Here is a 20,332-nt window from a genome sequence, read left to right as displayed (position 1 = left end):
GAGGCAGCAAAGCTGACATCATGGATCAGACCCACCCCTTCACTGGCCAAGAGTGTTCTGTCAAGGGAAAGGTCAGGATAAGCCTCAGATATTGTGTGGCCTGGTAAGAATAAACAGCCCACACTCCTTCCCAAAGGAGAGCAGCTCTCATCCCAGAGAAGGGCTATGAAATCTACAACTAGAGGAGCATAAATCTCTTAAATCACCAGCTGTGCCCATTCAGCAGGGAGAGACAGAGCACACAAATCTCCAAAGGCTCACTTTCAGTAGGAAGGGTAGGCAGGGACCTCTGTTCTGGTGGCATTTCAAGTGCCTTTGATCAGACACATCATTTGGATTAGTCTAAAGGGATGTGTGGTGTCTCTGCCCTGCCAGCTGGCTCAGCCCCTGGCTCAGGCTAATCCCAGCATCACACAGAGACCAAGCCAGACTCTCTGTGCTTGTTAGGGTGACACAGTGGCCAGGCCAGGAGAGGACACTCAGTTCTGGAGAGCTGACGTGGGTCTGAGGAGGGCTGGCAGTCCTAAAACATTCCAGAACTGTCACTTAGCAAGTCGATACAGATGCCTCGTGAGTCAGAGGTCTCTTGGGGTTCCCGCAATGAGTGGCCACATCAGCACAAAGCTGTGGTTGTTGGCTGGGCTTGGGACCAGGACCAGTCTGGAGGAGGGAGCACCAGCACTATTGTGGCCTCAGGGTCATCCCCTTAATGGCTCTGACCTGCCTTGGTGCGGGCAGAGCAGAGAGCAGCACAGCACTGCAGCTGTGCCACGGTCAGAGCAGGGCACAGGATGAGAACAGGCAGCAGCAGGGGCACAAATGCATGGGTTTGGGAGATCAGAGCAGCTCCTCAATGGATATGACTTCATCCAGCTACATCAACAAGCAGCTTGGAGAGAGACGCTTCCTTTGCCTTTCTCCACTGCCATGCACTGCCCATAACGCGAGCTGTTTTTCATGCAGTAATTGCCCACCAGGTGCAAATTACCCAATTATACACTTAATTTGCTTTGGCTGATGCTCACCAGAGGCAACAAGGGTTCCCCAGCACCCTGCTCCAGCTCCATCAGCCTGCTGGCCAGCGTTGGTGATGGAACAGCTGCACACTTGGAGCAAGAGGATGGCAGGCAAGAGAGCTCCCCAGGTCAGGAGCATTGGTGAGGGGCTGAGCAGACACCACAGGCAATAAACTGAACCTGTAGACTTTCAAACCAGATCAGCAGGAGCTTGAGGCAGTGGTGACAGTGTTCTGCAGCAGCACACAAAGCCAGGAAAGAGGATCAGCATCACCAACAATAATGGTGGCTGCATTTTACACCCTCCACTCCTTTCTACTTTCCCTGATCTGTAGGTTCACCCATAATTTTTTTTTTTTCTGCCTCTTGCTTGATGAGGATGAAGTGGATGCAGAGGAAAGATGGGCAGCCTACAGCAGCTTCACAAAAAGGGGAGCATGGCTCCACTTTCTGCTGCTGACAGGGACCAGACAGAGGGAAAACCCCTCTGTCCTCCCAGCTTCACTCCCCAGTACTTCACAGAGCCAATCCCTTCAGGGAAGAGAGCCAGATGTGACAAAACACGAGGATTTGCTTTGAATGTGTGCAGGCTGGCACTCTCAGAGGACTAGGAACACACATGATGCTGAAATAATTGAAGTAGAAAACCTTGGAGCTGAAACTAAGACCTAAAGGGAGGGAGGGGAACACCTGTCTTCACTCTGGCCCCTGAATAAGTGGGTGAATTGTCAGCACAGGTACAGCTACACAAATAACTCTTTGTCCCAGTGACAAACCTGGGACCAGGAGGGAAGAGCTCTGCTGTGCTCATCTCCAGCCACACATTGCAATTTGGGGGCAGATCATCACCAGCCAACCACAGAGCCATGGAACCATTTAGGATGAAAAGCCCTCTGAAATAATTCAGTTCATCACAAAACATTGCAGGTATTTCTTAAGGAGGCAGGAAAAATGTCATTATTTGCAGCCTTTAAATTCACTAGTATTTGATAAATATGGACCAGTATTTGATAAATATGGACGGCATCCTGGTTTTGGTATTGGACCAGAAGCAGGCTTCCATACTGAAATCTTACATACTACTCAATCACAGACCAGGGAAAAGAGGCCACAGAGTCTGTGGATCATTATAGTCATGGAGGATTTTGTTTACAAATTTTTTTGGCTGATTCAAATGACTGTAAATCTTTTCAGCTATACATTACCAACTCTGTATTTTAAATGCTAAAATGCTTCCTTCTAACAGCCATGGTCCAAGAAGAAAATCAGTCCAGAGATAAAACTCAAAGGATTTGTAGTTCTGCCCTGATTTACCAGATATTTTTCTAGGAGATGCTGCAGTAAAACATTAAAGAGGAAGAGGATCATACTGGTGTTAACTGCAGCTATTCTTTACATGAATCATTTATGCTTCACTGTAACAAGATGTTTTTAACATGGATTTCACTTTAATCTTTTACTTCAATCCACTGAGTCCCACTGTGCCATGAGTGGTGAAAGGCTTAAAAAGAGTCACACCACCAAAAACTTTACATCACAAATAGATGAAATCGAACTGCACATAGGGGACGAAGGGGGAGGTACACAGAAAAGGCACATATCACAGATGTGATAGGGATTACAGTCTCTTACTTGCTGCTTCCACCACCTTTACCCTCAGGTTTCTCAGCTGCTGGTGGCATGAATTATGTTTAACAGCTACTAAGGACAGTTTGCAAAGTAATCAGACCACTGGTCCTGCTACCCCTGCTCAAGGATAACCTTCAGAGGGGACAGGACAGGGATCTAAGAGGGTATTTGAAAAATTAACACCCTTGGCTGTGTGGCAACAGCTCCAAACAAGCCTAAATAAGAGCTGGGTACTCTCAGAGCCTCCTCCAAAAAGCCAGGGAAGAACAGAAATCTCTCTCTTCACAAACACTGAAAACAGAAGGAAGCAAGGGGTCAGGAAGCAGGGAACACACTGCACACTACCACACCTCAAGGTCGCCCCCCGAAGAGATTTTCCTCAAGTTCAGAAGGGAACAGAGGCGCAGGAGCAGGGGTGAAGCGCCAAGGGGAGCCCTGCCATTGCTCCTGCGGGTGGGCGCTGGCTCCGGGCACAGGGAAAGCAGCAGCAGCCTCCCAACAGCATCTTATCCTGGCTCTGGGAGCCCTCCAGCGGCTGCCTGCAGCGGGAATCACGGGATGCTTTGGATGGGAGGCGCCTGAAACATCATCCCATCCCACCATGGGCAGGGACACTTTCTGCTAGACCCGGCTGCTGCCGGCCCTGGCCAAGCTGTCCGTGAGTCCTGTGGGTGCTCTGTCCCTGTCACCGTCCAGGAGGGAGCCCTACAGGAGCACCCCGGACAAGGTGGGACTGTTCAGGCACACACAGCAAACCTCAAGGTGAACCCAGACAGGGAATTCACACCCCAGGGTTGTTAAACTTAGCACAAGATCGCCATAAGGGAGATGGTGAGGGGGAAACACCATCAGCTCCCCACAGGCTCTGCAGATGAGCAAACAGTCAATTTGCTAAAACTAAATCCAGCAGGAAAGCAGCAAGCATTTGCACAAAGATGCTGGGCAAAAAGCTGGAATTCATCTTGTTTCACAGGAGGGAATGAGTCTGGACAGAGCAGGGTGCCAGGGGACACCAAAGCACTCATCCACCAGTGAACCTCGGCACAAGTGCCTTCAAAAGAAGAGTGGTTTGGGGTTTTTCTCTATACCTAGGGATGACAACATCCAGTGAGCACAAGGAGTAAAGCACAGGTGGTTTGAAGGCCCAAGGTACAGGAGAAGGAGGACAGGACAGTAAGAGTCTTGCTTGTCACAACCTCAGGCAGATTGCAAGGATTTCCTCCAGGCTGGTGAGTGGGTAGCAAAAGCCATCCCCTCTTGCCCCATCACACACATGGCATGGATGTTTGCAGCTCCAGTCTCCCTTTAGCTGGAAAACGGTTAACACTGTGATTCCTTCTGGTGTAATATTCATATGACTGACCGCAGAACTATTAATACCTGAACCCAGAGCTGGTTCAGCTAAACAACTCATTCCCTCCCAGAAGAAAACCACAACTTCTCCTACCCCTGGAAAAACCTTTTGTCGCTGCAAGGCCAGCGGCTCAGATGTAAGGAGATGGGTCTGCTTTGCTGATGCCCCTCAGGGGAGAACATCGAGCAGCATGAGAGAGCTCGGCTTGGTTCTCCTGTGCCTCCTCCGCATCTCCAGGAAGGGTGAGTCCTGAGCTCGCTGTCAGCCCCTGGCTGCTGATCACAGCTTCTCCTCTCACCCTAGTCCAAGTGCCAGGGAACTGCCTGCTGCGACACACTCTACAAGAATTGCACTCTCCATCACCTTGCTTAAAAGTATCCTGAAATTCCAAGCGTACTTGACAAGAGTGGGAAGACTCAGGCTTAGCAGTTGTCAGAGAGGCCGTCAGTTTGTGGGGATTTTTGCATTTTTCTGTTTTCCTAACTTGAGCAGGAAGTTCCCCTGACTTTTCCCCAGCTTTGTCGGGTGGATGCAGCGTTTTCATCACCGCTCTGCTTCATATTCCTTAGGAGTTATCATGCAACAGACATAACATTTTCCAGTTCCACTGAGCACTTAAGCTCACATCATTTCAAATACGTGCGTAAATTGCATTAAGCTCCATAGGATTTGCTTCGCTTCACTGCCAAGCAGCATTTGCCAGAGCAAGGGTAGTTGTGAGCTGATCCCCAGCTCTTGCTGTTGTCCTCATGACCTTCCCCACTGACCACCAGCAGTAACCCTGACCTGACAACTCCTTTTGGGAGTTGCCTTCTGCAAGGTGTGCAGGCTATTTGCCTCTCTCTTGCTTGTGAGAGCTCCAGTTCCATTAGCAAATGGAGGCAGGATATTAACAAAAGGAACATGAAAGACCTGCCACGCTGAGGCCTTAGAGTTAAGGGTAAATTATACAGAGAAAGTTGACAGCTCCCTCCACTCATAACTAGGCAAACTGTGTTTCCATGGAAATGGGCGGAGATGCTAACATTAAAAGCACTTATTTTTAACATTATTTTTCATCTGGAAGGCAAGGGGGGCTTATGTGCTAAAAGAAAGAAAAAGTGTTCTTTGCTTAAGATTGAAAACAAAAAAAAAAAAAAAGAAAAGCTAATCAAAGGGGTGGCAGAGAGAAGCAAGTCATACTCAAAAGCACACAATCTACCGTTCTCCTAAAGTAAAGGTTACAGTGACAGGCTGCAAAATAACTAAAACAAGAGCAAATAAGCTAGAAAGCAATAGCAATTACTGTTTTCAGTGCCAGGTCTTTGTGCTGAAAGCCCATGAGCTTCATGAAGCTCCTGCAGTGCTGCAGCATTGTTTATTAGAGTACCTGGGCTGGAAAAGGTGCCCATACCATTGTTGTGTATGACAGGGCAGCACGACTCCAGATCTCAGTAATCAAAATACTGGCTTGGAGCTGACTCTGTGTAAATACCCAGACAGAGAACTGGCCCTAGGATGGCCTTTGTCCATTGTGTAACACACAATAGGTTAATACAAGCTGCACTGCCACGTAGGTGATTGTCAAGTGCTATGGGCCACAGATACAGGAACAAAAACCAAATCTTATCTTTGAGTCGACAGGAGTAATCCGACAGCTGAATGCCCGCATGGTGAAGCCAACAAGGCCATGGATGGGTGGAAATACTTACAGGATGCTTTTACATTTTACAGGTATTCTCAGCTACTGAGAGCCCCTGATCTAATGGAGTTTCGTAAGACAGGAATGCAGGCACAGATGTGTTTCTGAAGCCAAAATCTGCTGCTACAGCTGTTGATAGCAGCAGAACAGTGGGCAGACAGACATGTCTATATATTAAACTGAAACAGGGGAGATTTAGATTAGATATTAGGAAGAAATTCTTGGCTCTGAGGGTGGTGAGGCCCTGGCACAGGTTGCCCAAAGAAGCTGTGGCTGCCTCTGGATCCTTGGAAGTGTCCAAGGCCAGGCTGAACGGGGCTGGTGGAAGTTGTCCCTGCCCATGGCAGGGGTGGTGGAATGAAATTAATTTTAAGGCCCCTTCCAGCCAACCATTCTGCAATTCCTTGATCCCTTCTTGCTTGTAGGTGTGCAGTGCAATGGCTGGTCTGTCCACGTCCCATCTGACGTTACTGGAGAGCTTGGGAAGATGGTTATCCTGCCCTGCACCTTCACACACCCCTACAAAACATTTGACCGGGCCCTGACAGCCATCTGGAGGATCAAGGAGCCTTACAACGGCACAGTGATCTTCAAGTGTGTGAGTCAGAGCAGCAGCGAGCTCTGCAGGACTGCCATCAGCCACAAGAACAAGTACAAGCTGCTGGGCAACCCCCGGCACAAGGACCTGTCCATCAGGGTGGACAACCTGACCTGGAGCGACAGCGAGAGGTACTTCTGCCGGGTGGAGCTGGCCGGAGACATCCAGGACAAGTACGAGAGCAGGAATGGGATCAAGCTGCATGTGATTGGTAAGGGGGCCTGAGAGGCAAAGACATCCTCTAGGGAAGAGCCACAGGGTGTGGGAAATGAAAAATGGCAGCTGTTTACCTGAGGTGGTTTGAGGGTTGAGTTTTCTTTCCCTGTTATAATGGAAAATTCATTGTTCTCCTCAGTCTTGGTTTTCCAAAGGGCTGAGTTTTCTTTCTCCATTATAACAGGCCAAATTCATTGTCCTCCTCAGTCTTGGTTTTCCAAAGAGCTGAGTTTTCTTTCTGCATTATAACAGGCCAAATTCATTGTCCTCCTCAGCCTTGGTCTTCCAAAGGGCTGAGTTTTCTTTCTGCATTATAACAGGCCAAATTCATTGTCCTCCTCAGCCTTGGTCTTCCAAAGGGCTGAGTTTTCTTTCTGCATTATAACAGGCCAAATTCATTGTCCTCCTCAGCCTTGGTCTTCCAAAGGGCTGAGTTTTCTTTCTGCATTATAACAGGCCAAATTCATTGTCCTCCTCAGTCTTCCAACATGAGACAGAGGGCACAATGCAGGGAAGGGAATAGGAATAAAACTGGTAAGGAAATGATGAGGATCTGGCAGCTGGGGTGAGAGCCCACTAAAAGCTGTGCATCCCACTTTATCCCTGCAGCACAGGATCAGGGCAGGCAGCAGAGGCAAGCTGGGCTTAGCTAAACTGGGGTTAAAGACATCTGTTAAAACTCCATCAGAACCTGAACTGGACAGCCCAGGTGCTGAGCACAAGTTCACAGGTGTTAGCACTACAGGGCCCAAGTGATAACAGGGGATTGGAAAGACAAGATACCTGATGCCCAGGTGCCATAAATCCAGAATCCTCTGGAGCATGAAACACAAACCTGGAAACCATTTTTTTTCCTGGAAAAACCAGCTCAGAGCAACAAATGTCAAATGCTAATCCCACTTCCCAGGGCAAGCTCACAGATCAAGGGGGAGCAAGGAGACACTGGAGGCCTCAGAAGCAGACTCAGATCTTACCCAGGCCATGGGGTTGGATGATTTTGCTTTTGAGAGGGAAGTTCCTTATGCCTGCTGTGCAGTATGGGTGTCCAGATGAGACCTGAGGATGAGCTTGGCTGTTTCTTGAGAAGTTCTGCACAGCTGAGGCTCTCCTTCACTTGCACCAGCTCCTGAACACCCACACAACAGCAGGAGCATGGCAGCAAGACCTGTCTCTCAGGGGCTGCCTGGATTTTAAGGAATGATAACACACACAGATACACCACCCTGCTTGGGAAAGGGCCCTGACACTGTGATTGGGAGGGGTTAATTAATGCTTAAAAGGTTAATTTAAGCACCAAAATACACAGACCCATGACACACAGCCTCAGATTCCTCTTGCACTATGTGGACAAAGAGTACAGCTTGTAGTAGGTCGTTGCAAACTCTGTTTTTGTTGTCTAGTCTGAAAAAAAAGAGAATTTCTGCTTTTCTTCTCTGAGGACACTCATTTAGTGCCCATCACTTTCCATAACACCTTTTTGAGCACTTTCAGGGATGAGGGCTCCACCATTTCCTTGGGTAGCCCCTTTCAGTATCCAATCACCCTTTCTGTGAAGAAATTTCTCCAAATGTCCAACCTGAAAGTGACCTGGTAACTCCAGGGCTGGAAAAAAAAAAACATAATCAAAAATAGGTTGTGGCAAGAAGCAGATATTTTCCCTATAACTAAACCTGCCAAATCTGGCAAGTCTCAGGCACTGAGCAAAGGGCTCACACAAACAGGTTCATCCACGTGCACTCTGGAGTCAGAGATCAAAAGGAACAGCCACAAAATGCTTGTGTGTAGAGCACTGTGGGTGACATGTCCTGGACCTCGTGGAGGTGCAGCCAGGTGCAGAAAGGTCACCAGCTGCACCTGTGCCTACAATGGTGGGTGGCACTTCTCTGCCTTCTGCCAGTGAGGAAGGGCACAACAGCTGAAGCTGGGCAAAGTTCAGAAGAATGTGTGAGCCATTACTGGGATAAAACAGACAGAGTACACATCCTTGCATCCAGGCTTTGCTGGGTGAACCCTTTTGCTCCTCTACCCAACACAGGCTGGGTGGGGAAATCTACAAGAAAGTGCCAAGAAAAACAAGGAAGGAGAAGGCTGATCCCAACACCCATAGAGTCACTACATAGTTTCTGTTGAAGAGAACCTTTAAAACTCATCTTGTCCAACCTCCCTTCCACTAGATGATGTTGCTCCAAACACTGTCCAACCTGGCCTTGAAGACTTCCAGGGATCCAGGGGCAGCCACAGCTTCTCTGGGCAACCCTCTATTCAAAAAAAATTCCTCCTTACATCAAATCTAAATCTCTACTCTTTTAGCTTCAAAACATCAACCCTTGTCCTGTCACATAAAGTCCTGCTAAAAAATTTATCCCCTTTTTGCTTGGAGCCCCTGGAGGCCCTGGCAGGGGCTCGCAGGTGTCCCTGGAGCCTTCTCTGGTGCAGCTGAACAGCCCCAGCTGTGCCAGGCTGGCTGCAGAGCAGAGGGGCTCAGCCCTGGCAGCATCTCCGTGGCCTCCTCTGGGCTGGCTCCAGCAGCTCCACGTCCTTGTGCTGTTGGAGCAGGGCTGGGGCAGCTCTGCAGGTGGGCTCTCACCCGAGCCCAGGGCCAGAGGGGCACAATCCCCCCTGCCCTGCTGCCAGCGCTGGGGGCTCAGCCCAGGGCAGGGGGGTTCAGGCTGGGGCAGGTCCAGCTCTCACCCACCAGTATCCAACTTTACAGTACAACAGAATAATGAGGTTGGAAGAGACCTCTAAGATCATCGAGTCCAACCTATGCCCTAACACCTCAACTAGACTATAGCACCAAGTGCCGTCTCCAGTCTTTTTTTTAAACACATCCAGAGATGGTGATTATACCGCCTTCCTGGGAAGACAATTCCAGTACTTTATTATTCTTTCAGTGAAAACTTTTTTCCTCATATCCAACTTATACCTTCCCTGATCTAGCTTGAGGCTGTGTCCTCTTGTTCTGTCAGTTGCTGCCCGGTGGAAGAGACCAACCCCCACCTGTCCACAACCTCCCTTCAGGAAGTTGTACAGAGTGATAAGGTCACCTCTAAGCCTCCTCTTCTCCAGGCTAAACAACCCCAGCTCCTCCAAATGTTCCTCATAGGGCTTACCCTGACAGAAAAACGCTGAGGGTCCACCAAGACTAAATCCTCATTCCGGCTGTTTTGCACCCGGATCTGCCTTTGCAGCCTGACCCGCTTTCCCTCTCCCGCTGCGTTCCCCACAGCTGCTCCCAGGATCATCAACATCACGGTCAGCTCCAGCAGGGACCACACCTTCCAGGCCCGCTGCACGGCCGAGGGGGAGCCAGCGCCCGCCCTGAGCTGGTCAGGACCCCCCTACAGCAACCTGAGCTCCACCAGCAGCTCCGGCCACCGCGTCACCAAGGAGCTGCGGTCCCTGAGCCACGATGGGAAATACACCTGCACCGCTGTCAACAGCCACGGCCGGGCAGAGGGGGCCGTCTACTTCTACAAATTCAGAGCCTCCGACAGCTCCTCCTTCATGGTCCTGATCTTCGTCCCGCTGGGAATCAAGGTGGTCATTTTGCTGGTGATCCTGAGCTTCACTGCTTTCTCCAGAGAAGGTCAGTGTCCTGACTTGCCTCCATCCGAGTGGCAACCAGGGATGGATGCGCGGGAGGGGACCGGCTTTGTTTGGAGGGAGGGAGTGTTAATGATTTCATGATTTTCTGCCCTAGGAGAAAACCTAAGCTGAGCCAAGAGCTCTTGGCTGGCTGGTCACAGCCTGCTGAGAGAGGAAATTTGGAAATTTCCTTTAGAAATTCAGAGGGAGCAGGAGTTTCCCTGTGCCCAAGAAGAAATGTTAATAAACCAACAGAGGGGAAATCAGTGGAGAAACCACTGCCTACATAACCAGATTTATTTCTTTTTTTCCCTTGAAGCAGGCTAATTACCATCTCTTCGCCTGCAGCCCACAGCCAGGATTTACCTTTGCTGCATCCCACACAAATTTAATCTCCTGGGATGGACATCCCCATTTTACAGACCACCCCTGTCAGGCCCCCAGGGCCTCACTACCCAGTACTCCCCCAGCATTTGTGAAATCCCACCTTCCAGCCACGCCAAGGCTGAGAGATCAGGGAGTGCCCAGCTTACAAGAGATGGGAATCAGCCCATGGACTGAGGGATACCACATCCCAAGCAGCCAGGAGGCCGCTGGTCCCCAGCCCTCCCGTGCTGCTGAGTGGCAGCAAGGGCAGGTGGGGACTGAGAGGAATGTCACATCACCGTGACTCGTCTGTAGGGACAGCCTGATGTCACACACTCATGGAAGTCACCACTTGTCTTGAACGCCAGAAATTGTGAGACCAACCAAAATGCTTTGCTCCTTATATTCCTAATTCCCAAGCACACAGAGAGGGCCACATCAGAGCTTCTTCCCATTCACAGGAGTGTCACAACCACCCTCCAGTGCAGCTTCCCAGCAGCTCTAGGTCACCCCTGGCTTCCCCAGCCCACCCTGACCTCATGGCTAACCCACATCATCATTTCCACTTCACAGGTTCCCCCTCTGCTCCACCCAGCCTGGCCAGGTAAGGAAGTCTTGCCTTCTACTCGTGTTACCCTGCAGGAGAGTGAGGATGGCCAAGGTGAGAAATGCAGCGTGTCCTTGGTCTTGGTGACAATTTTCTGGCCTCAGAGCAGGCTCCTAGGGAAGGAGAGGGGTGAGCTGATGGCCAGGTGAGCCAGTGTGAGGGAACAAGGGCTGGACACTGCTGGGAGGAGGTTCTGGCTTGGGCAGAGCTGAGAGGAGACCCCAGTGGAGTGAGGAGAAGGGATGGGGCAGCAATTTGGAGAGACCACAGCACATGGCTGCTGCACCAGCAAAGGGCTGACAGAAGTTTAGATGTGCAAGGGGCCCAGAGCATGGCTGGCAGGCTGCAGCCAGCCTGGCACAGCTGGGGCTGCTCAGCTGCACCAGAGAAGGCTCCAGGGACACCTGCGAGCCCCTGCCAGGGCCTGCAGGGGCTCCAGGAGAGCTGCCCAGGCACTGGGGACAAGGCATGCAGGGCCAGCAGCCAGGCAATGGCTTCCCAGGGCCAGAGGGCAGGCCCAGATGGGATATTGGGCAGGAATTGCTGGCTGGGAGGGTGGGCAGGCCCTGGCCCAGGGTGCCCAGAGCAGCTGTGGCTGCCCCTGGATCCCTGGCAGTGCCCAAGGCCAGGCTGGATGGGGCTTGGAGCCACCTGGGCTAGTGGAAGGTGTCCCTGCCCATGGCAGAGGGTGGCACTGGACAAGGTTTAAGGTTCCTCCCAACCCAAACCATTCCATGGTTCTGTGATGTCACATTAAACCAACAATGGATCATCCACCCAAGGGAAAGGGAAGGGGTCTGTGCTGACACTGTGAAACAGAAATCTTCCCCTGCTCTGCAGCCCAGTTTGTAATGGAGTAGGAAAAGGTGCCACACCAAAGCTGATGAGCTCAGCCAAGTGTGCAGGGAAGGCAGGGAGAGATAGCAAATATCCCAGCTCAGGTGTGACAGGGCCTGATTCTTGGGCTGCCATCCACACCATGCTCCCACAAACCCCTGGCACTTCCCATGACCCAACACAACACTGATCTTGGACACTCCTACAGCTGGGGTGGCCAAACTTCTGGGATGGGAAAAAATTTTAAACAAACAAACAAACAACCCCAAAAACCAACAACAACAACAAAACCCAAACAACCCCCCCCAAAAAAAAATCAAAACAAGAAAACCCAAACCGAACGAAAAAAAACAATAAAAACCACAAACACAAAACAAAACAAAAAAACCCACCACAGAAAAACAAAACAAAAAAAACCCCACCAAAACCACCCCAAATCCCACTAAAAACAATCCTTGATCTAATGGTAAAGAAGACTTATCTGAGGTCGAGGATAATTACATCTGCATGGGCCAACTCCCTTTCAGTCTGAGTAATTTCTTTCTGATACTTCCTTCCTGAGTTACCCCACAGGTCTCGTTCCCTGACCATTCCCAAGAACAACGGCCATTCCAGCAGGACAGTCAAGTGTACAGGGCACAGCTAAAGAAACAAGGAATTTAATCCTACAGTCAAATCTGTAATTACTTGTAAAAAAGCATAAAAAAAACAGTTTCACTAATTTATCAGGATCTAAACCACATTGTACCCTTGGTTATACTTGCATAGAAACATACTCAGATAGGAAGGATTAAATCCAACACTACCATGAGAAGGTTTGAAACCTCAGGAGAGGTTTCAAAGAATCCACAGAATGACTAGGTTGGAAGAAACCTTAAAGATCATTGAGTCCAACCCAGCCCCAACACCTCAACTAAACCATGGCACCCAGTGCCACATCCACGCTTTTTTTAAACACATCCAGGGATGGTGACTCCACCACTTACCCAGGCAGACCATTCCAGAACTTTATCACCCCCCTTTCTGTAAAAAAATTGTTCATAATCTCCAACCTGTATTTCCCTTGGCGCAGCTTGGTTTGTCACAACCTCACGAGGTTCTGGGTAGCACTGTAGCACAGTGGATGCCAAAGGTGCAGGAGATTGCTCTGCATGCTTTAAGATGTAAAAGCTTTAAGGTGTAAAACAATAGTTGCAGCCGAGACCCTGAAAAACTACTGTGAAGTAGAAGAGGCTCTGCCTCGGAGCATCACACACGCTTCCCCTGACATCCAATGGAACCACTGGCAAATCCCAGAGCATCCTGAGATGCCCTCACCTTTCCCACCTCTCCTCCTGCCAGGCCCCAGCAGCCGGAGTGCACCTACGAGAACTGTGACCGCAGGCACAGCCAGAGCCGGCCCTCGGGAGCAGCCCGGCGCAGCTGAGGGGCCGGCGGGAGCCGTCCCCGCGGATCTCCTTCCCCAGGCAGCACAGAGCCGGCCTCGGCTGAGGCACGGGGGTCAGACCAGCCTCGGGGAGGTTGGAACTGCATCATCTCTCAGGTTCCTTCCACGATGCTATGAGCTCCAGCCCTGCTTCTGCGAGAGCAGCCTTTATTGAGAAAAGAGAAGAGTGATGGAGCTGGAAGGGCAAAACGTGGTCAGTTGTAACTTATCTGTGTTTTTTGCCCCTATCAAATATTTAAGCAAGCAGGCAATAGTATACAATAGTATAAAATTGCCTCAAAGACTTTTGCTTTGGTGTTTTTCAAACACTGCTTTGAAAAGCATTTTCACCACTCCGCTTCTCCAACCACATCCAACTGGGCTAATGACATGATAGAAACCCTAGCTGTGGCAAAACACTACTGGAATTTCTGATGGGGCTTGTTCCTTTTTTTAAAAATTGTCATTATTCCTAAATGCCCAGAAGAGTTTATTTTAGAGTACAAAAGGAAACCTTAACTTTAAAGAGGATTCCAAGCAAAAAGACGTTTTCCAAAAACTGGTAGAGCTGAAAGCAGGACATGAGAAGTCTAAACTAGTCTGTGTTCTAACTCTGCTTTGGGTCCTAGTGCCCAGAAACTCAGAGCTTTGTGATAAATGTTCCAACACACAAAATTGTTGGGTTGTTGGTGGGTTGTTGGTTTTATTTTCTTTTTAATAGTTAAAAAATATTTCTAAACCATTTCCATCTCTGTGTTACACAAAGGAGTTTCTTTAAGGTCTGACTACTCATTTCTTAAATCTCTCTCTCCTGGGATGAAGTCACTACTGCAAAATCACAAAGGCCACGAAGTCACTAAGGCCAAACACAGACAAATCTCTTACCCAACTGTAAATATCCTCCAAGATCAGGTGAACAGACCCAGCTTATGGTATAGGGCAATGTGGGTTAACCTGGAGTCCTGGAGAGGCAGGCAGAGGCCCAGGATAGGGCTGGAGACAGCAACAGGTTGGCTTAGATGAGGAGGAGGAAAAAGAATTTAGGAAAGAGCAGGTGGCTTGAACTTACTTTCACATTTATACTGCTGGATTTGATGCTCTGTGCAACCATCCCAGTGCAGCAGCTCCAAAACTGTTCCCCAAACAATCCTGCTCCTGGTAACAACCACGAAACTGCTACTGAAATACTATCAAGCTTGCAAGCTCAACCCCAGGCTGGGAATCATTATTTTAAAGTTCATCTCTTCATAAGATTTGCACTGGGAGAGCAAAGCAGAATTTTAAATTACTTGGCCAGAATGATAAGGGGGAAAGAAAAAATAAATGGAAGGATATACTTGAACCTGATCTTTTAAATCCCTGCTTAAAATTCCAGCAGTGACAAAGCCAGATTTAATAAAAAATAAGAAGAGATGCAAAGGGAAAAGGGAAGTTACAGCAGACAGTATAGTCACAGACCTGTAAGCTCAGTTTCACAGGTGTCACAGAGGAAAGAGACCTCAAGAACATCAGTTGGACAAACTGAATTGGATTTCTGAGCCCTTATGATTTACAGACATATAGTAATGAGAACTTCTACCTGTGCATGAGATTTAGGCTTGGCTTTCTGAATTTTTCTCTAAAAAATTACTTCTTTAACTCCAGTAGTTTGGGTCCAAATAGAAGCATCAGAACTTGTGTCCCAAAACCAACTGATTCCCCCTGGTCCTCATGGGAGAATCAAACACCCACTCAAACCAGTAAAAACTGGAGGGACAAACCACAGCAGTGCATCCACCAGGACGCTTCTGGTATTGAACTCATCTGGGAGATGCAGGGAATGCCAAAGCCCTTCCAGTAAAGCTGGAAGGCATAAAAAGTCAATCAGTTGGGCACCACTTGGAAAATAAGTCCCCAGGCTCTGGAGTTCACATGTGCACAGAGAACTGCAACACAGGTTCAGGCTTGAGCCACTGCCACGCTCACCATGAAGCCAGAAGACTGCGGGGAACACATCCAGCAATTATGTGTTGTCTGATGTGGATCCTTCTACCAAGCTGAAAACATCACAGTGTCTGTCACCAGCTGCTTGATTTTCCGTTTTTATTTTGCATGGTCTTTGCAGACAGAGCATGTTATAAATACAACATTTGTAAAAACTCAACAGCTCAAACAATTCCTCATTTTGAAAGTGCATGTCAAACACGTATTTCTGACTTCTTCACATTTATATGCAACTGATCAATAACATTTAACCTAATAAACCCAGTGCTTTTAAGTCTTTGGGGGGGAAAGCAGCAGAATGTATTCCTCCAGACATGAATTTTCCAAAAGAGTCTGTTAAAAACCATGCTGCATTGATGTCTGGTTACTATACAGAGGGATGTACATATATATATTTATTTATAGGCTCGCAGATAGAGCAAAGAACTCTAAGACCACATTAAAATGACGGTGATCTAATGACCCAGCTGGCATAATTAGCAGAATCTGCCAAGAAGGAAAAGGTGATCTGTCCTCTAGCACCAGAACCATGGTTTAAGAGCAACAGCTCAAAGCATCATTGACCAGTAGGTAGCACATTTCTATCCCCTATAGACAGAACTCATGTTTTAACGTGCAACCATGTCAAAAACACAAAGGCACAATTAATGGAGGAAGAGAAAAAGTGATCAGTTCCTTCACAGAGCTGTGGAGACTGGGACTGCAGGACCTCGGGCCAGCTCAAACAGATCAGTGATTAAAGGGACATCAAACAAGCACCAGGAAAAACTTGCCTTCTGCTTTTCCTAAACAAAAGTGCACTCTATGATCAGACAAGGCAACAAAACCAGTGATCATTCAGCTGAAACAACAGATTTACAGGCTCATGGTTCATGCTTTGGCAACAGAATTATAACAATTGATCACCAAATTGAATACGACAAAAATGCCTCTTCACAGTGTCATCTAAAATCCTGTCGTGTCGTGTCCAGCCAGGCAGAAGAAAATAAGCTTAAGTGGTGGTTGTTAAACATTTCCTAAACAACCGGACTTAGGAATTAAGGAATCCTATTTAACATGATCGTAACTGACTGTTCCCCTCTCAGACACTGGAGATCCAGAAAAAAAGTCTCTGGATTTAAATCCCCTTGAACTTGGCTAGAAGTTACTTGCATTTAATCAAGCAATATAGATGCAGACACACTATGTTTAGAAAAACAGGAAAAAACAGTGTTCTTAGTTCCCATTTGTGTTGGTATTTACAGAAGTGGATAAAGATTGTAGGCATGCCTCTAAACTACGGATTTCTGTGGGATAGCAAAAAAGTCAAGATTTAAAATACCATCCTTTCAAACACAGGGATTTCACAATCGCTAGACACATACTCATCAGGTAAGACTCAGAGGTACCCTGGTTAAGAAAGTCAAATCTCTTTTACACACAATCCTCCACTCACTTTTGAACTGGCCTGAATGATGACAGTGGAAAATAAAAAAAAAGGCACCAAGCAAAAACTTCAGACACTACAGGATGAGCTGTGCTGACTAGTGATTTGTACACCTATCCCCAGGCACCCTTCTCTCCAAAGGGCACCACACACAGAAGATATTCAAGTGCTTTCAGCCAAAAAAAAAACAAAACAAAACAAAACAAAAAAAATCCCCCCCAAAATGCAAATCATTAAGCAATTCCACAGGCCCAAAAATCAACAGGAAAGCAAGAAAACCTTGAAGTGGAGAAAACTTGACAGTGCGCAGTTCTGATTTGCAGGTCTGACTTAATTAAAGTGGAACTCTGAAGGTAAAAATCATTTGTGCAATAAGGACACTGTTTGTAAACCAGAGCCACCACTGGCCCCGCTACCGAATGCTGTCCAAAAAATGCACTTCTGGGTACAGCGTGTTCACCAGGAGGGACAGGAGGTTATTGCCATCCTGAAGGCAGTGCTCAGGGTGCTTGATGAACAGACAGGCCTGGGAGAGCTGCTCTTGGTAATCCATGTATTGTTTGTTGGATGACATGGCTTCGAGAGCACTCAGTGCCTACGGGGAAAAGGGAAAGTTCTGTTGGTTTTGTGTATTTTGGTCCATAACACAACACCATCTGCACAATTCCCCTAAAGGATCCTCACCTACTACAGAACACGGAGTTCTCAGAACAAAACAGTTGCAAATTGCCATCTCCTAACAGTGTTTCAAGTCAACTTGTATTCTTCAAGGTGTTCTCTCCCCAACATCAACACAAAAACTGTCCCATTAATGCTTCTTAGGATTCTGTAACCCAAATATTGTAAAATACCTACTTCATGAACTCAAGACACGGTTTCACAGAAATTATGTCAAACCACCAGCTGCAACACACTTAAAACTTCACTTTAGGCTGTTCTTACGAATATATTGACTTTCATGGAAGTATTGTTTTGCTCCCATTAATAGTATTAAAGTTAAATATTAACTGTCAAGTTAAAAATTGTATGTAGAGAAGTCTGTTGGCAGGAGTAGCGAGGGCAAATGTAGAAAATATTTCTGAACAAGTTTTGTTCTTTTCTTAGAGAAACAAGCTGTACCAAGCTACTTTACTTTGGTTTCTAACCAACTCCTCCTTCCTCTTCTCAAGTGCTTACTGGAAGAACACCGTGGTCAGTGCACATGCTAAAGGGGGAATATTTATTTGTCACAGGCCTTTTAAGCTCTGACCTCACATAAACAAATGTCAGCATGAGTGTAGCCCTGCTTTATCACTGAAAAGCAGTGCAAACCACAGCAGCACTGTTTTTTCCTGTTTGTTTTAAATTCCTTCTACCTGCTATGCTCCAAACTTTCTGAGTCGGGCTTTACAGAATCAAGTTCATCTGCCCTTTTTAAACATATAAGATTCAAAAATAAATTTCTGAAAAATAATGAATTCTTCATATTACCACAGAACAGTGTATGAAGTTTTACCAGATCACCTTTAGGACAAACACAGAGTCCTGCTGCCAAAGTTTAGCTACGAGAACAGGATTTACCTTGAAGAAATACTTGCAGTGACTCGTAACAAAACTCACCCCAAAAGCTAAACAAGCAGGCAGAGAGGGCATGTCAAGCAGCCAGAGATGGGCACACCTCACCTGCTGAGCCTTCTGAGACAGCCTGGGCTCCGAGCCGGCCTTGAGGCGCACCTGGCTCTCTGCAGGGATCTGCACCAGGAGGAAGGCGGACAAACTGCGGGCAACCACGCGGAACCTGCACGGGGAGAGCACCGAGGGGCAGGGTGACACCAGATCTGCAAGGCTCAACAGCAGACAAATTGTAAGAGCTACCCACGAGGCATCTCTTACATGAGGGACAAAGTAAAGGCGTGAGAGGAACTATTCCAAAGCATCAGAAACCACTTCAGTATCACAGAATCCCAGAATGGTTTGGGTTGGAAGGGACCTTAAAGCTCATCTTGTTCCACCCCCTGCCATGGCAGGGACACCTTCCACAAGACCAGGCTGCTCCAAGCCCCATCCAACCTGGCCTGGGACACTTCCAGGGCTGGAAGGGGATCCTAAGTATTCTCTGGGTATACACACAATAGGACACAACACATACTAGAAGATAATGTAATACCTTTATAGGAAATCCTGCATCTGTTTTAAGCCTAGCTGAAATACTCCTCAGGTGACAGAATGTAAAACATTACTATCACCCAAATCAAGGGATGAGTCGAATGACACCAAGAATTCAGGGCAATTTGAACAGCAATGCATCCCAGAAGGTCTTTAAAAACATGAAGTTATATTTAGGTGCAAGGCTGAATTGTTGTTCCACAAATATTTATTTTTTTTTTCCTCAGCATTCTTTCCAGAGTGAACTTGATTTTGACACCTAACAATCAAACTTGATGTCTCTGTTTAGAAGATAGAGGGAATCACAATGCTCCTTTGTGCATCACTTAACACTTCCAACACCTCAAGGTTAGGACAGAAATTTCCAATGTGTCCATTTTTATAAAAATTTTGGGAAGCCAACTGAAATAGTTTTCTACAGACCAGGTGAAAATACCTTCCTCTAACCAACACTCTGCCTACAAACTTTGCTTGAGGAGGACATTAAGTCAGATTTAGAACTGCATTTTCTTTTTCACCACAACCTTTGCAGAGGTTCATACTTGCTTCTGAAGCTGATTAACACACTCACTGTGCTGCTCCTGTGACAGGCCAAAGAACACTATAGTTCTGGGGGAAATGTGGATTCTGATCACCTTTTAACACTGCGCTGGACACAGACTGGGCGTGCTGGACCCAGGCTGCAGGTTTTTAAATGCCATGACTCAAACCAAGTAATTCCCCACAGCTCCAGCCCTCACCTGGGTGACAAAGGAGACCTCCTGCCCAGCCCAATAGCACCGAGTATTCCAGAAGTGAGTCTCTCTTCAGCCAGCTGGCTCTGCCGGGCCTGGATGGACAGCAGGGTCCGGATGACAGATTCAATCAGAACGGGGTCATCTTGCTCCAGCTGCACCAAGGATAACTGCATGGCTTTATGCCACCAGAGAAACAGCTTTGACTCCTCCTTTGCTGAGCTTTAGGTAAAATTTAAATAAAAATGTAAGAGAAAATAAAAATTTAAGAGTCAGAGCATAGGTTAAGAAGTTTATTCCCTTCCCCATTAGGTCCGTGAAGCTTGCTAATTAATAACAGCTAATTTTATCACTTGAGGATAGCATAACTGTATTACCCCACCAGTTATTATACTGCTGTGACTGCTACTGTTATGGATTTGATCCACCATCTAGCAGGTTTTAAGGGCCTGTAACTGGACAAAGAACAGTGCTTCCTTTTAAGCTTTACAACTGGAAATAAACGATACTGCAGTCATAAGTGGATTTAAACTTGCCTAAGACTTGGCACAAAAGGAATGAAGCTGTATCTCTACTCATTTGTTCTTTTCTTTACTTACCAATAAAACACTTTAGGAAGCACTGGATGTTGCTACCACAACAATTTAGATGTTTATTATGATCCTTGAGAAAAGGAAACATTGAAGCTTTTTGGTGAGCAAAGCCCAAAGTGAAGTTCCCCCTATG

At 47.5% G+C, this 20,332-nt stretch overlaps 2 protein-coding genes across 3 annotated transcripts in view; one reads left to right on the top strand and one right to left on the bottom strand.

Annotated features, from left to right (window-relative positions):
* The first annotated feature begins 3,726 nt into the window (after positions 1-3,726).
* Positions 3,727-15,260, top strand: SIGLEC15 (sialic acid binding Ig like lectin 15). The gene is made up of 5 exons (XM_038124330.1): positions 3,727-4,241; positions 6,106-6,489; positions 9,724-10,083; positions 11,022-11,052; positions 13,234-15,260. Exons 1-5 carry the CDS (start codon positions 4,190-4,192, stop codon positions 13,316-13,318), a joined length of 912 nt encoding a protein of 303 aa, XP_037980258.1. The 5' UTR covers positions 3,727-4,189; the 3' UTR covers positions 13,319-15,260.
* A 123-nt stretch (positions 15,261-15,383) lies between these two features.
* The window catches only part of EPG5 (ectopic P-granules autophagy protein 5 homolog), a 54,795-nt gene continuing 49,846 nt past the window's right edge, over positions 15,384-20,332 (bottom strand). For both annotated transcript variants that reach the window (XM_038124328.1, XM_038124329.1), the window contains exons 42-44: positions 19,613-19,828; positions 18,390-18,504; positions 15,384-17,322 (exon numbers count right to left, since the gene is read on the bottom strand). In XM_038124328.1, the coding sequence (XP_037980256.1) occupies positions 17,140-17,322; positions 18,390-18,504; positions 19,613-19,828 (514 nt within the window). In that variant the 3' untranslated portion in view covers positions 15,384-17,139. The remainder of the gene's footprint in view (positions 17,323-18,389; positions 18,505-19,612; positions 19,829-20,332) is intronic.

Source organism: Motacilla alba, chromosome Z (genome assembly GCF_015832195.1).
Source record: "Motacilla alba alba isolate MOTALB_02 chromosome Z, Motacilla_alba_V1.0_pri, whole genome shotgun sequence".
Lineage (NCBI taxonomy): Eukaryota > Metazoa > Chordata > Aves > Passeriformes > Motacillidae > Motacilla > Motacilla alba.
The sequence above is the reverse complement of the archived record's forward strand: the minus strand, read 5'-3'. Positions and strand labels throughout refer to the sequence as shown.